At 39.2% G+C, this 16,876-nt stretch overlaps 1 protein-coding gene across 1 annotated transcript in view; it reads right to left on the bottom strand.

Annotated features, from left to right (window-relative positions):
* The window catches only part of pcdh15a (protocadherin-related 15a), a 103,317-nt gene that overhangs the window by 13,468 nt on the left and 72,973 nt on the right, over positions 1–16,876 (bottom strand). Inside the window, exons 20-25 of the mRNA XM_015018962.1 lie at positions 15,662–15,880; positions 14,358–14,366; positions 12,523–12,642; positions 3,895–3,916; positions 3,306–3,350; positions 3,087–3,160 (exon numbers count right to left, since the gene is read on the bottom strand). Of these exons, the coding sequence (XP_014874448.1) occupies positions 3,087–3,160; positions 3,306–3,350; positions 3,895–3,916; positions 12,523–12,642; positions 14,358–14,366; positions 15,662–15,880 (489 nt within the window). The remainder of the gene's footprint in view (positions 1–3,086; positions 3,161–3,305; positions 3,351–3,894; positions 3,917–12,522; positions 12,643–14,357; positions 14,367–15,661; positions 15,881–16,876) is intronic.

Below are 16,876 nucleotides of genomic sequence, written 5' to 3'. Positions count from 1 at the left end.
CCTCCAATCAACCAGGGAGGTCCGAAGAAGGATGGCCCTCCCATCAACCAGGGAGGCCCGAAGAAAGACGGACCTCCAATCAACCAGGGAGGTCCGAAGAAAGACAGACATCAATGCGATCAACCTCCACTGGTTGCATGGAGGGTCTTCATGTTGGCGTTGGCACGAAGGCTAAGCTAAGCCCGGCTCGGCCTTTACACCGACCAACACCCAAGTGGCATTAACCTAGGTCACTATCCAAGCCCAGGTTTTGCTAACACTTTGCATTATGAAAATTTGAGGCTTTGCACAAATTTGGCAAAGCCTCAAACTGTTTAACAAATATTCATCATCATTTTAACTGTTTAACAAGTTCCTTATTCATCCATCATCTAACATACATAGGTATGTTAGATGATGGATGAATATTTGTTAAACAGTTGACAATAGAATACGAAACAGAGAATTTGTGAAAATTAATTTGGCTCTGCTCCTGTCCAGAAACAGCCAATCAGAGCCAAAAGGCAAACTTTTGGTTCTGATTGGTTTCTAATGTGTTGAATGTGTCTCAGTATATTCAACACATTAGACTGCTAGTGTACTGCAGCTAAGGAATTGGCAGAAAAACAACCTAACATTATATCATCATTATTTATAGAATGATTTAGAAAACAAAATGCTACATAGGCTTGTCAAAACTATTTTGACCCATATTAGGACTTAGCATTGATTTCCCTTCATTTTAGTAGCTGCGATTTTGCCTAACCCAGACATTTTCCCTAACCCAAACCATTACTAGTCTATTCCTAACATTAACTAAACCTTAATTCACATCTTATCTCTAAACATTACCCCTGACCCAAAGCAATGAATCCATCATATTAGGACAAGTCTTTGGTTCTAATATGGTGGATCTAATATGACACTGGACATATAGTGGTGCGTTCACATCAATCACATTTTGACCATCAGGGGCATCTGGTTTACATTCAAAGTCTATGTGGAGGCGCGTCGAGGGCCGTTGCAGTGCGTTTCGAGTGTCTAGCACGGCGCCATTTGAACCTTTTGGAGCTTTTGACGTGTCCAGCGCATCCAATACTTCACATAGACTTTGAATATAAAGCAGACTTGCCTGACGCTCAAAACGTGTTTGGTGTGAATGCACCATTAGAATGTTTAGTTCCTATGGTAACAATGACATGAGCAGTGATGACATCACTCTTTGATGCATCAAAGGAATCTCTCTCTTGAGTGTAGCACACAGACTGTTTTTTTTCCAGACCTGTTCCTTATAAGTTAACTTGTAGGTTCCTGTAACTTTTAAGTTATGAATCTTCTACAGGAGCATTAAAATTATTTGAAGGCACAGAATCAGCCCAGTAGGTTCACATTCTCAGGTGAGAGACTCACCTGGTGTAAAGTTAATTCTTTGGTACTGGAATTGCACCGAGGATAAATTATTTTAATCAAAACATGTCATGATTATATGTGCATATATTCCATCTTAAGTACATAGCATAATAGATTTTTTGTTGCTTTTGCCACCACTAAATGATATGCATATAAGATATAACATAAACGGCATTATTCAGAGATGCAATGAGTTTATAGCAGCGGCCCTGATGCCAACATGTCCAGAAAATGTATTAAAGATTGTGATTCTAACATGTGTTTCACACATCAGGGCTGGTGTCGGTGTAACAGATGCTGATTTTCCTGTAAAAAGTCTAGAACATGTAGGAGTAATGAGGCAGAAACAAATCTGTGCTTCACTAATCCTCCTGGAATCTGTTCTGGTTAAATAGTTAACATTTCCAAAAAGCATCATATCTGATCTTTCTTCAAAATAATCATTGTGTCCACATTATTGCTTTTGTCAATCTAGACAATATACTTATTCCTGTAATAAACAGTTTTAGATCCTTTAATACAAAGGTACAGCTTATGTCACACACTTAAGTCTCAGAATACCCCCCATCTGCTACGGCATAAAAAATATACAATATATTAGGGGTTTTTTTGTCCTGTACACCAGCAAGTTCACAGAAAGACACAATATAGCTAAACAGATTCGACTCATGTAACAAAAAAAACAATCTAAACATGTCAATATTACTTTCCAACAACTTCCAGAACCATTTTATTTCAAAGTTGATAACTGACGGTGTATTAAGCAATCTGTATATATAAACAGATAACAATTCACCTCCTGGACAGTAAGTTCATACCTCAGCTAACTAGAACCGCTCTCGCTCTTTTTAATCCCGTTAGTTCAGTTGCTATAACAACGGTAAATAAAACACAAAAGGAAAAGGATTAACGGTGTGTTCCGCCATGTCTGTAGTTCTAAAGAGCAGCTCAGGGGCAGACAAAAGTCTACATCTATTTTGAGTGGCACTGTTTTGTGTCAGACTTTTGTTTTGAGTGGAATTTGGCTCGTTTTGTGTTAATTGTGTCGTCACAGTTACTCGAAATGCCAACAAAAGCAATAGATCCGCTCACGGGATGAGCTGCATGTTTTGATATATACATATATATATATATATATATATATATATATATATATGTATTGTGAAGGGGGCACGCAGTGGTACGAGCCGCATTAACGGTACTAGGAAGACGCATAAGCACCATAAGCATAAGTTAGATTTCCTCTCTTTGATCTAAGCTAGTAATGTGCAAAAGTTCCTCCCCATTCAGATAAAACTGCAACGCAATTCCCAAAGTGGTGCAAGTCAGCTGCGAAAGGAACGAGAGTTCCTAGTGAATAACAATTCCTCTGCAGCAGCTTCCCCTCCAATTGACATGCTTTTTCTCTTTAGGCCCTATGGGTCATGTAAGACACAAACAACAAAAACAACCTGAATACAATAAAATAAAAGATGCTGTCAGAGGTGTGAAGACAGCATCCAGTTAAACGATCTTGTTTGGTTGGAGAAGCGTTCGATACGCAAGTTCTGGGGGTTTGGAATGCAAAAACGGGACGAAATGAACCGTACTTTCGGAAAACATGTGAAAATAAACCCCATGACTCCAAGAAAGACCTTACCATGAAGAGACTTTGAGAACATTGTTAAGCAAACTAATACAATGCGGTCAATGCTCACCCTTGGTCATAATTATAATAGTCCTGTGCGTAATAGTCTTGGCCTGGGTCAATGCCCGACTCCATGGAGAGTTCCTGTGTTTCAGAGAGGCAGACACAGAAATTACTCAGCATTCTTTAGCTAGAGAGCTGGGAGACAGGAGGAGCTCAGTAAAGAGTGAGTGTACAACAGAAGGAATGCACAGTTCCTATGAATTAGGGAAAGCAGGGGAGTTTCTACCTCTGGTCTCAGAAGAGATGGCCTCAGCAGTTGTTGTTGCTGCTGCTAAAGGTTAGTGCAGAGAAAGGGTAAGGCAATGAAAGTGAGGCATAGCCAGGAAAGAGACAAACGCATGATGAATTTCCAGTTTGTAATGAAAAGTCAGAAAGCCCTTTTCAATCTTTGTTTACACATAGGCTTATTTTATAAACCGCTGTGGATAAAGGTTAAAACACTAATAAAACAGAAAGGAATGAAAAAAAAATATTGTCACTAAGCAATGTGACAGGAAATTGGACAGAAATTAACAGCTTGACATTGGATACATTAAATCCCTTAAACAATAAAAATCAATCTACATTTTGAATCTTGATATATTGTCAGGTTTCTAATTAGCTTTTTCACAATAAAAGATGCTTTCCCATCTCTGTAGAAGATGTAAAAAAAAAAAACACATGTAAAAAATACTTATTGTTTAGCACAATTAAAATCTGGTACTTTAAATTAATTTATTCATGTTGTGTACAGTAACAACACCATCAAATGAATTGCATGCATGGAAATTGGGATACAATTCACCACCAGACACCATTAGAACAAAACTGCTTACCTTTCTGCCAGGGCCACGCCTCCTGGGCAGCACAGAAAAAATAAAAATAAAGTAAGACATCTGAGTATTGGGTGACAGCAAGATTTAAAGTTGCTTTTAAATATGAAATTCTAAGTCTACATCACTAGTGTATTTATTTTCTGCAGACCAGTAAGGAAGTTGCAGCTTTACTTACTGTGCATTTTCATCTGTTTAATGAGAGTTGCAGATATTGTTTTCAAAAGGTTGCAAAAGTTGTGATGCTGATAAAAGCAGTTTTTTTTCCCAACATCACTATCTCAATTAAAAAAAGAGAGAAAGAAAGATGCAGTGAATGCAAACATCAAAACAGAGGAGGATTGTAAAGGGAGACTCGGTGTTTAAATGGTCATGGTGGGGGACGCTGCTGGCAGACATAACAGAGACAACACAGTAAGACTGTTTGCGGTCAGAGTTATTAATTTTTTAGATTTATATCATGATACTACCAAAGGCAACAACAAAGCCTCTCTTGGACTCTTTCTTTATCACAAGTGTCACCTGTTAATTTTTCATGTTAACTTGAAGTGAGTAGCTCTTCAATAGTCTATCAGGCATAAAATAATAAACATTTCAATGCTGCTTTGGAGAACAACGGGCATCTGCAGTGGCATTAAATAAAAAGTCACAGAGAAATAGCGAGTAAACAAGTCGCTCCATTCAAACCTCCAGCTTGTCAGGGCAAATAAGTAATGATCACTCTCATGCTCTTGGATATATGGCCAAGCAATGATATGACATTCCTCAGGAGAGCTGTAATCTGTTGTTATGGGCAGGGACCATGGGGCAGGGACAGGGCACAGCCATATGCCACACCTCCCAGGCACAGCTGATGATGGGAATGGGATCTGATTGATGACCTGTTCGCTTGGCTGCTACCCGTTGCTGCTTCATGCTACATGAAGAAAAATAACCCAGTGAACAGCCTGAAGATGACTGCACACAAAAGAGACTTGGTGGAAGATGATAAAGAAGCACAAAGAGTTAAGAATATTGACCTAAGAGCCACGTTGAGACAATAAATTTGAAATGATTAGATTATATTCTACTGTAGAGTTCACAAATGAGAAAGTTAAGTCTCGTTAAGTTAGTTTCTTTATAAAAGTAAATAATTTAGCAAAATTAAGTAAGGTGCTCAATTAGATGGCAGTGGTTATATGCCATACCTCCCAGGCACAGCTGACTTACCTCTGGCTATATGAGTTTATTAGACGGACAAGTTTCAAATAACAGACCAGCAAAGATTAGAAAACCACAAATGATGTGGTAAAATCAAATGCCTTCTTAAACAATGGAATGGGCATGGTGTCATTTTGACTGTTTTGCAAAATGACGCCAGTGGCAAAGTGAGCCCCTCACTCCCCCCCGCCCCCCAAAATACCTGGTGGTTCCTGAATTTTCCTAAAAATTGTCAATTTGAATAGAAATAGAATACATGTAGTCTGCTAAGAACAAATGAAGGGTGCCAACAGGGAGATCAGCCTATTGGTGGTAGTGGAAAATAAAGGATGGGAGTGTGTGGACAGTTGTTGAGCCTGCTGAACATCCAGCAGGCTGCCACCTTTCCTCCCTCCCGGCTGGATGGAAGAGAGAAAAGGTGGCAGAGTCAAAATATCCACATGAAAGCTGCCTGGCCTACTACACCCTAGGCAAAGTGAAAAATCAATGGTTGCATTCGCAGCTTCCCTGTGCCCTCCCTGATGCTAAAGCACATCAGTGAGGGCTCTGTGGATGAGGTGCATCAAAATATTGTGACTGTTTTTTGTGTTAAATGATGTAAGGTTGGCCTTGAGTGCCAAGAAAGGCACATTGAAATAAAATGTATCAGTAGTATTACTAGTATTAACTTCATGGTGACAGCTCGTATATCCGAGGAACCCAGGGAACAAAACGTGGACAAGGACAGTCTTTGGTTGGAAAAGTACACCTTCCAGTTCTTTCAAAGAAATGTTATCCTGAAATAGATTGAGCTCATTAGATTTCTTCGTTTTGCTAAGAATAAAACCTGACGTGCATAAGTCTTGCAAGCATACTTGAACAGCTGTGTAGAGACAACTGGAACTCCGTCATCACCACCTCATCGCCGACGCGCTCATGCCATTCCCACAGGTGTCCACTAGGTGGCACATAAAGCAAACCTTTGACAGGGCTTTCAGTACCTTTCAGTACGGATACAGCAGCAAGTCTTAAGTGTTGCTGAAATCCTACCATCCAAACATGAGCTATGGTCACTACCTGTTCCATTGGGAAGGATTGGTGATGACTTCCTGTGGGCTTTGGAAAATGTCAAGTGTGGTTATGAATTGTTAGTGGACACAGTTTCAAGTTTATACCATACAAAGCAAAAAAGCTGGAGGAGTTACCAAAGAAATTTAACTTTGCTCCATGGGGTGGTGCTAAGGTGATGACATCAATCTACCACGCTAATGTGTTGTGCAATGGTAACTAATGATGCACCAAACAAATCTGGTGGAGATGTAGCTGTAAAGGTTTTATTCTGCAAAACACACCTTATCATAGCATGCCAATATTGGTTTTGTTGTCACACAAAACACAACTTCAATTGATCCTTTGCAATTCAGAATTCTGAAACTTTTTTTTAATGGATTTAAAAAAACTATACTTTTTTAGATCAGCTGAAAATAATCAATTATGGCCAAAAGGAATTAAAAAATGACAGAATGCCAAAACATACTATCCATTGTGATTTGCTCCACTTTCAGGTTGACAGAAACAGCATGTGAGCTGATAGCCTCTTTAAAAAAGAGATTACCCCATGTAGTGAACACGGAATACAGAATTAGCCAGGCTTTGATCTGCCCATCAGGGGTAATGTGATGAATCAAACATTACATTGGTCTGGATGTGAGGTATGCTAAGTCCATTTGCCTGGGGGCATCACAGATGAAACAAAAACACAAAAAGTAAGTGGGAGAAAATAAAAAAGCGGAGAAAGTAAAGAGGCTGAGTGCAAAAAGGATGAAATTTAGAACAACTCAACCGCATAAAAAATATTCTAAAAATCTAGTAGGGACTGCTGGAAACCCCCCCAAAGATTACCTAGTAGAAGCCAAGGATTCAAGAGCATTAGAGAGCTAGGGTTAGAGTCGAGGACAAGCAAAGGAGAAAATCACAAACAGTCAGAGGGTCACAAGAATAGGAGAGGAAAAAAAGGAGGGAAGCACTTGTTGATAGTCCCAGAGACAATGGCCTTGAATAACAATTGATTAGGTCTCCAATTAGCCTTTTTTTCCATTGAGCTAACATAACAGTTACTACTTTTTCAAGCTGAGAGGCTGAGATCTCCAAGGGAATGTGAAACGAAAATTTTTATCCACACAAGTAGACATATTTCCACATTGTTTGTGTATATTATCCAGAGTTGTTGCCCACGAGACACTATTTATTTCACAGATTCCCACCTCTCTGCAGTTTAAAATCATTCATTCCTGTATGTAGTTTTGAAGCAGCTGCAGATAATTACATACTCCAAGTGTCTTCAGGGACACCACCGCATCTTTCTGAATGTGGTTAAATATAAAATATGTGAGGAACCTTATTGAATCTATGACCTAATTTACAAGAGAAAACTGATGAAGTAGAGTAATAGTGTAAAGCACAAAATTAGTTATAAATTTCTATAGGAGGCATTATTTAAATTTCTAACTTAAAAGTCCAGTGTCAAGAAACATACATGAGAACTGGTAGCTTTGAGCAGCTTGTCAGGACCTAGCCTGGCAAGAGAGCTCATATAATATAAAATAACAAAATGTGGCTGTGAAATATTAATACTAAGATGGATAAATGAAAAAAAAACAACACCTTTCTAAGACCAGAACTTAGATAATATGTTAATGCCAGTTTATTTTTAACACTAATATCAAAAACTAAAAAAAAATAAAATAAAATAACATTTTCATTTTCCTTTAGAATGTCTCTTGCAAGCTTTCAAGCATATTACGCAGGTAGTACGGCAAGTTTGTTGACATGTTCTTGGCAAGTTGCTAAAATTTGTTAAGCACACAAAAAAATAAGTAAAAATTTTTTTTTTTTCTAAAAAACCGTCAATTGTTTAAAATATTAAACATGAGTCAGATACTGCACATAATAATCCATACAAACAATATAAAAATGACAGGCATAGAGATGCAGACGTGAAAGAAGATATGAAAATAATAATAATAAAAAAAACTAGAATACTGTGGACTGAGAAGAATTGAGTTCACCGAGTTCTGCAGGATCGGGGCTGTTTGTGTTCAGTTGGCTGGTTGGATGAAACTCCTTTGCACTGTCTGACTTACTTGCTCCATTTTCAGCACAGTTCAAACTTGTTGAATCACTTTGAATTTCACAGCTGGTGACGATTTGCTTTGGCGAGCTCTGCTCGTCACCTGGATCAGAGCTTTGCCATCTGTTAGCACCGTCTGATTCCTCAGTCGCTTGTGGCTTCTTGTTAAACTTGGGCACCTTGCAGTTTTTGTCTGCTTGGCTATAAAGGTTGGCAACAGATCGCTCAATGTCAGCCAGATTCTGGATGTTCTTCAGGATTCCTTTCAGCTCCTTTCGCCCAGTATTGTTTTCTGATGAGGTTAGAGGAGGAGGGTGTTTTCGCTCCGACACTGGACGAAGAGAGGATAAAGGTGGTAGAGAGGTCGGGACAAACTGGATCACTGGTCGTGGCTGGTTGCTAGTAGGTGAGGGAGGAGGAAGTGGTGGGGGAGGCGGGGGAGCGACTGGCTTTCTAAAAGAAGGAGGCGACACGGGATTGGTGTTTTGAGGTTCATCAAAGCGGGGAAAGGAAGGTGGATTGGAGCAAAGAGATGGTGGAGGAGAAGAGGGTGGAGAGGGTGGAGGAGACGTGAGCGGGGATGGTGGTCGCGAATGTCGAGGAGGAGGGGGCGGTGGATTTTCTGGTGGATCTGGTATGATTTCGACAGTGATCTGACAGGGCTGCACTGTCATGTAGCTGGAGATGCTCGAGCTGAACTTTCTCAGAACGGGCGGCATTGGTCTCTTGTTTGATGGGGACCATGAATCATTCTTCTGCGTAATGATGATGCTTGGGGGCACATCTCTGCCGACACTCATGGGGCTGTGAGGGTTATCCATGATGGAGAGCAGAGCTTCTGAGGTCAGCTCCAGCACGTCATCGCTGTCCACATCTCTGATGAGGATGGAAGAAAGGGAGCCAATCGAGTCTCTGTTTTGCTTACGTTCTTGGAAAGCTTGCTGCTCAAACTGCCTGGCCTGCTCACGAACTGACAACTTGGACTCCATGCTGTCACTCAGGTACGGTCTATCCACCCTCTTGAGATTCTGCTGGCCTCTAATGTCTGCTTGGAGAAGTTGCAGCTCCCATTCATTTTGGTCCATAAGACCTTGCCTTCTTGACGCTTCGTAGCCGTGCGGCCCTCCGTGAATGCGAGCAGGCATTGACCAGACACACCCTGACCCGGCTGAATGGGAGGGAGAAAAGGCAAACCAGTTTCCATTTGGATTCTCCTCCCTTGCAAAAAGAACCGGGCTGCTGAGTGGGCTGCTGTCATCATACACAGGGTTGTGGGTGGTGCGTGGATTTCCATCAGAGAGATAAGTTACGCTGCTCTCTGATTTGGGCAAGTTGACAAGGAGTGCTCCGTTGCTGTGGGCTGCAATGGTGCGACAGGTGAGGGTGCTAAAAATCCTCTGATGGTTGGTTTCCTCAGTGGCAGACTTTTTAGCCCTATCCCAGCGGAAGGTGAAGGTGAAAAGAAAAAAAAAAGAACTTAAAAGAGGTGAAAAACAGCGGTAGAGGGGTGAGAATGCAGAGAAGGTTTGAGAAGAATAAAGCAGCAGTGCTATTCAAACTAAGCTCATTAGTATTGTGACAGATTTTAAAAGAATATCATCTTGCTATAAAAGTCCAAGTTCACAAATACAACTAGTCAACCCAACTGGGCTATTGCCATCTGCACCTTCTTCAAAGTTGCCAAGGCAACTTGTCTACCTATGATAACCAAGGCAGTCAAGGTTGGCTGCTTTTCTGTGTAAAGAGGACCTGCTATGCTTCCTTGAACAGGTTAGGATCAATGTCTGGGCTACACAAAACATCTACATTAGAATATTTGCAAAAAAATTATTCTTAGATAATGAGACTTCAGTCTGGTCAGTTCTGTGTATTTTGAACTTCTTTCATAAAGAGCTGTTTTAGGGTTTCTTGTTCCTAGCTGCTGCTAGCCACCACCACCACGCAACTCAATATTTACACTCACAGGGCTACAGACAGATGATCAACTATCTTTAACTGAGTCGAACCTAGAGGCAGAAGAAGTAGACACAACAAACAAGAATGGTAAGTAAACGACAGAAAACTCGTCTTTTCCAGCAGGCATTAAAAACTAGCTAAGATGCTGGAGATCTGCTTGGGTTGCTAGGTGACAGAGCAATGCCTCTTGTTAGTGACTTAACAATTGGGGAGTTTTTGAAATGGCTCATTTTCCAGACATCACGACTGACTAGAAAACTGGAAATATAAAATAGTAGGTGCGCATAGTAGGTCCACTTTGCCCTTCTGACCAACACCAGAAGTCTCCTCTCCAGGGACACAAATAACAAGAGTGGGTGGATGAGGAATCAAACCATTGATACACTGATTGCAGGGTGAACTACTACTACCATTGCCACCATTGCTATGTGAGAAGAATTAATCAATTTTTATTTTGAATCTTGCTTAAACCTTGAAATTTGGTCTTCATGAGGGTTGACCAATATTTTTAAATGGACGTCTGAGGTCTTTATAAAATAGTTGGTTTTACTGGGATTAAAAGACACTCAGGTGAGTTCAATTTAGTAACTAGGGAAGTTCTGAAGTCCATGTTTAAATTTAATAGGGATTTCAGAGTAAAGACCATGTAACACAAATGCAAGGCACACTTTTGCCATCCCATTAAAGTATGATGAAGTTTTTGGCTGTGATGCGACAAAATGTGAAAAATCATGTATGCTTTTGCCCTGTGATTTAGTTTTAGTCTGACGAGGTAAAATCTTCAAAAATATTCAAAATAGAGCACCATCCTTTGGATGGCTTTAAAAAAAAACACGACAATATTAAGACTCAAACACACTGGGTTTTGCTAGAAATAGCTAATGAAGCACAAGTCCATACATTTGCATTTTTAAAATCAGTCACAACACAAGGATATATGGAGAAATATGAATATAAGGAAATTACATAAAACAAAAGAGTGGTCTAATTGGATGGGAGAGAGGATGAATATCTTTAAAAGTGCACTGCTACGTCTAATAAAGCGCATTCTGATTCTCTTGACATACACAAAAAATAAAACACCAAGTCTAAAAAATACCAACACAAAACTGTTGTACTCCTTGAAACTACCACTCCTTCACAAAGCTCATTTAACACTGACGAAGAAAGAATTCAGTGTTAACAGAAGAAGTCCGGTATTAAGGTAACCTCTGCACCAAAACATATTCATACATTTTTCAATATGCATATCTTTAGCTAACGCTATAGGCGACAGTGGAGACGCGGGAGCAGCTGTTAAGTGGTAATTACTCACAATATTCATAAAGCTCACATGGGAGGATTACTTACTGCAGTCTGAATCCAGAGAGACAAGAAATGATGGGAATACAAAAACAGACAGATGGTAAGAAGACTAATACACAAATGTGAGAGGTGTTGATGATGAAACGAGGGTACTGAAAAAAAGATGTGGGAATATAGCACATCTCTGCATAGAGCCTAATAAGTAGTGAGGTTTGTTTGACTTGGACATAAAGGACATATAGACTTTGTTTTTTCTTTTGTTTCTGAAACATATTTGAAATATTGGCTTTTGGCAACCTCTCAAAAGCCTTTCCTTGTTGACTGCAAGTAAACTTCATGTTTTTAAAGACAAACAGTAGCATTACTGCCAGAAATATTTCATTCTACTGCACATGCAAATAGCTACATTCAGCGCACACGTGAACTCAAATCGCAAATATCAAGACTGCATTGTACCCTCATGGCCGTGTTTTATTGTGGGAAATTCAATTTTGCTGATGGCATAGTACTCTGGACACACATGGAAGTTAAGTAAGCAGTTGAAGTACTGTGTGTATTAATCAAAGGAAGGTTTATAGTAATTTATGAACTCAGATACTCTTACCTTGAGAGAGGGTTTTGCAAAAATGCATACACAGTCATATTAGAAATACATACATAAGCTATTTTGTTGTATCGCCAGATGTTCTGTGGCATACGGTGCTGGATGTGTCAAGTTACAGAACTTGGATAAGAAGACAAACGGCACAGGGGTTCAGTGATGCAAAGAGGCATATACTATTATGTCATGGGCAGCAGCAATATTTCTCAGGTTAACATCTAGAATTACCAGCAACGTTATTTAGAAGAATGCACTAATGCTGAGAATCTGAAACTGCAGTTGCAAAAAGGCAGGAAGGAAAAAAGCCAAGACAACAGCAGAAGCATTCATCTCAGAGCAACGCCTCTGATCCAAACCTCAGTGGAGAAAAATCTGCGCAACTAGATAAAGTACCTGCACATCACTGTAGTTAGTGGGATGTGTGGGTACAAGTGACAGACACCAAAGGGACATAACTCACATGCTGCTGTCGCCCAGCTCCTCGTAGAGGTTAGCAGTAGGGGGAGCGGCTGGAGCCGTTTTCCCTCCCGGTGGCAAAGCCATCTGGATCCTGGCAGTTTTGGCACACTCTGCTTGCCGCCTACAGAAAGTGTTTACATCCACACAAAGAATGATAAGCAATTCACGTTGCAATGCAGAACAGAAAGACACAACCTGGAACAATGAAAACACAGGAATCTTTTACCTTCTTTATATTTGTCTTATTTAAGATAAGATTTCTGTAAGTTCCAGTCAGTTAATGTGGACCTTTGTCATTCATTGTACTGATTTAATGTTAAGATTTATGTGAATTGCAGAGAACTAATTTTATATTTATAACTTCTCAAAGAGAGAGAAAAAAAATCAGCACAGTTGCCAAGCTAAGAATTTTTCCTATGTTGCACTGAAGAACTACCCAATGAGCCGACTTCTCTCAAGCAGCAGTTATATTAGTTGCACACATCTGATTGAAAGAAATATATATTCTACAAACAGCATATTTAAAATCCTGTGCTACAGTTGTCAAACACTATCTTAATAATTATCACAGGATAAAAATTTAACTTGCGGGGGGGAACAACATTATGAATCATAACTTGGGTTCAAATCTTTGACATATGTGAGGCATCCCTGAACTCTCTAAAGTCTCACATTACTTAATCTTATTTCTTTTTGAAGAATTTGCTAAACTGTTACTTCTATATCTCAAAAGCTACACATTTAAAATCACCAGAACTTTTATAAATCAAATGCGGTTTTGGTGAATCAGTGATGTTACAGAAACCTTAATAGACCCATTTGTTGCTCAGCTGCCAGAAGTTGATATGCATTTTCGAGATCCACTCCCCCCCGCCCCCCATCAGGAATAATGCATGTTATTGACAGGTTTTAAGGCCTATGGTTGTATTAAGAGAGATTTCTGGAATGCCTAGTGTGACAACTAATTATCATTTTCTTTTAAGTCAATGCAAAGCTTGCTTTGAAATTAAAATTCTTTGCACTGAATTTTAGTAAAGACACTGACTCAAGCATATATTGAGAAGAATAAGTGCATATTTTCTTTACTTATATCTGGAAAAATACCACAGTATCATAGTTTTTTTTTTTTTTTCCCCTCATATGACTTTAACTTCCGATTTGTTTTCCCAGAAGCTACGGCGTTTCTATTTTCTCACTTTCAGATACATTCATATGTTGAACCTAAATAGGTTCGACAGCCCTTTCACTTTTTTCCAGAGCATTTATTTTGTCACAAGAAAAAATATTGCTAAGTGGAACTTTCCGTCTGAGAACACAACAATAGATACAATGTTAGAATGCTTTAAATCATAAAGAAGCAGTGATGATGAATCTTTTGGGTGGAAAATCTCCATATTCATGACTGCTGTGTGTGCTTTTTAGAAGCAATTTTTTATTTTATTTTAAAAGAACGAAAGAGAAAAACATTACAGTACACGCAGTTAAGCATAAATGATATGTCATATCAACAGTTTCCAACAGAACAATCACGTGTATTGGCTTTGGGTTCATTTTTCATTTGAATTTTATCGGATTTTCTGCATGAGAAGAACTGTTCTGCCAAATTACCCATCCAGCCTGTGATCCACAAGTTGAGTCAGTGTTGCTTCATGTCGTCATGTCAGCAACATTACAGAAAGGTGGCATTAATGGGCAAACCTTTTTTCTTTTTTTTTTTTTTTTAATGTGACACAGTTGCAATATTTGGTCTAGCTTAAAAAAATGAAGATGAATGGAGAAAGATGAAACCTAAATTTCTATGACACACTGAAAAGTGAAATTAAAAATATTACTTACTCTTTGAATCTGATGAAAGTTTCCAAGCAGCGGAGAAAAAGAGATGAATTAAGACAAAAAGACAAGTTAGATAGAATTTTATACTTTTGAATCACAAATAAAATCACGTTGAACCTATGTGGGTAATGTCTTCATAGGTATTTTTTTAACATGTTAAGTAGTTTTTTGCTTAAAAAAAAAAAAAAAAGCAATAAAGACCAACAATTAAAGGAAAAAAAAAAGGCCCAAATTGATGTAAGCCATTAGCCCTGCTTGAATGACTGCAGGGCTCCCAGCTAACGCTCATTTGTGAAGTGAATCTTGTATGCTTCATATTGCTTATTAAAAACAAAATTCAATTATTCCGCACGAGTAAGCAAATTGATGTCGTAAATATTATAGTGATTTCTAGATTTATGCAGCATCGAATTGTGTTGACAAAACATCAATGAGAAAATTACATTGTAATGTCATCACCTACAAAGTGCCATCTGCCATGACAGTTTGCATTTCATCTCTAAAGTCGCCATCAACAGCTTTCGGTTGTGTTTGGTGCATTCATTCGGATGTGGACAACCAATCCACCCATCTGCCGTGAACAAACATTTGCCACACATAACCTTTTGAAGCACATCAACTTCTACAAAGAGAAGGAATGTCGCGCTTGCAGACATTACAGCACGTCTACTTCACCGATGTGGATGCCGTTTCAAAAAAAAAATAAATAAAATAAAAAGACAAAACTCTTGCATATTGCAGCACAGCCTGGAAAATAAGGGGCGCAATGCCCGTTGTGTGTGTGCGTCGGCTGGAGTTGATTAAGTAGAGCAAAGATGCGCTACGACACTAACAATTGGCTGTAGATGTTTGTCGCAAATGAGTGCTAATTAATCAGCTTTCACAGAGCATGAGCAGGAGATTAGCCCAGCAGAGTGCGCAGTCAGCATGTTTGATGAAAGATACATAATCAGAGAGAGAAAGCAAGAGAGCTAGAGGTGGCATTGAAGCGAGAGGTGCTTCCCCTTTATCATCAACACTTCACAAGTACTCTTTTCAATGAATTTGTTTGTGTTTATTCCTGGCTTTCCCTCAACAGCCTACAGGGTGTAGGATGTTAAAAGCACATTGAAACATCAATTATAAATATCTGACTTGTCTACACAAGGCAAACCCTTTGGCGAAAACTGCAAAATGGCATCTCCCAAGATAGTTAACAATCTTCGCTGTTAGAAATTTCCTTGCGAAATTCCTTCAAGAAAGACTGCTAAAAGTTTGTCTATTAATTTCACAAAATCAAGAACTGTGGCTGACGAATGGGCACTGACTGTTTGTAGGTGACCATGACGATGAGGATGGCAGGAATGCAGCAGAGGATGATGATGATGGCCAGGGCCAGAAGCGCTCCCTCTGTGTAGCCCACAGCTTGAGCGGCCTTCTTCACACTGGCCACAATGTCTGGCGAGCGGATCTCCAGGATGCGGCCACCCTCGCCCACATGTGGCTGGACCTCTTTGTTGATCTCCAAGACATTGCCATCAAGAAACCTGGAGACAGAGAAATCATGACAGGGAAAACAGGATTATTTATTGCACTCAACTAAATAAACAGCATTTCTTTGTGTATTCAAGTCTAATACACAAAGATAATGCTGTTTTATTTATTTGCTCTTCACACAGTTGTTAACATAAGAGTCTTACACATTTGGTTTTAAACCCACTTTTAAAATTTCTAGTTGGCAGATGTCAGCACATAGCAGACTAACCACACAATAATTGTTTTAATTAATGGAGAAGAGTCAAGTTAAATGAAAGGATAGCTCTTTGAAGAAAGTATACTTTTTTTTTTGACTGCACAAGGGTTCCACACAAAATCCTAACAGGCAGTGCCTTGCTATTTTTGTTTTACAATCACATTTTGTAAAAGGAATACAATTATCCATCTATTTATTGTCTATACCAGATTGTCCTTGTGGAGTTTCAGGTGGGCAGGTGCCCATCTTCAGCGGTTCTTAAGCGAGAGATGGGTTACACCCCAGACAGCTGGTCAGTCCCTCACAGGGAGTGCAACCAAATTACACACAATATTCTGTTAAATTAGGCTGTCACTATAGAGAGCTAGACCAGCAGGTGCTGGACTTTTCACACATTCGTCATGTTTTAATTCAGCATTTCTGGTTGGATCCAAGAAAGAACCCTCCATCATATAACATTTTATTCCTCCCTTAGAGATGCTTTTGTCAGGCTGTGGAAAGATTGAAGAGATCTAGATCTGATCTCACTCATCACAGGAAGATGTCTGACAGTAAAGCAGCTCTGTTTTAATCTTTTGAGCTTTCAGCACGTTTGTATTGGAACACAGTGTATTGGAGATGTTGGCAGCCTCTGGAAATCTTTGACCTAAGAGAAGAACCTGCAGGTTCTAGAAAATAGCCACAGAAAAGGATCTTTACAGTAATCCAAGTAAAAAAAAAAAAAAAAAAAAAAAAAAAAAAAAAAATTTTAAAATCTTTTTGCTTTTTTTTTAAACAATTAAAACCTTTT

The sequence above is a fragment of the Poecilia latipinna genome, unplaced genomic scaffold (assembly GCF_001443285.1).
Source record: "Poecilia latipinna isolate Pla-1442-1.1 unplaced genomic scaffold, P_latipinna-1.0 Scaffold2350, whole genome shotgun sequence".
Taxonomy (NCBI): Eukaryota; Metazoa; Chordata; class Actinopteri; order Cyprinodontiformes; family Poeciliidae; genus Poecilia; species Poecilia latipinna.
Note: the sequence above shows the minus strand (reverse complement) of the source record. Positions and strands in the feature narration are given on the sequence as shown.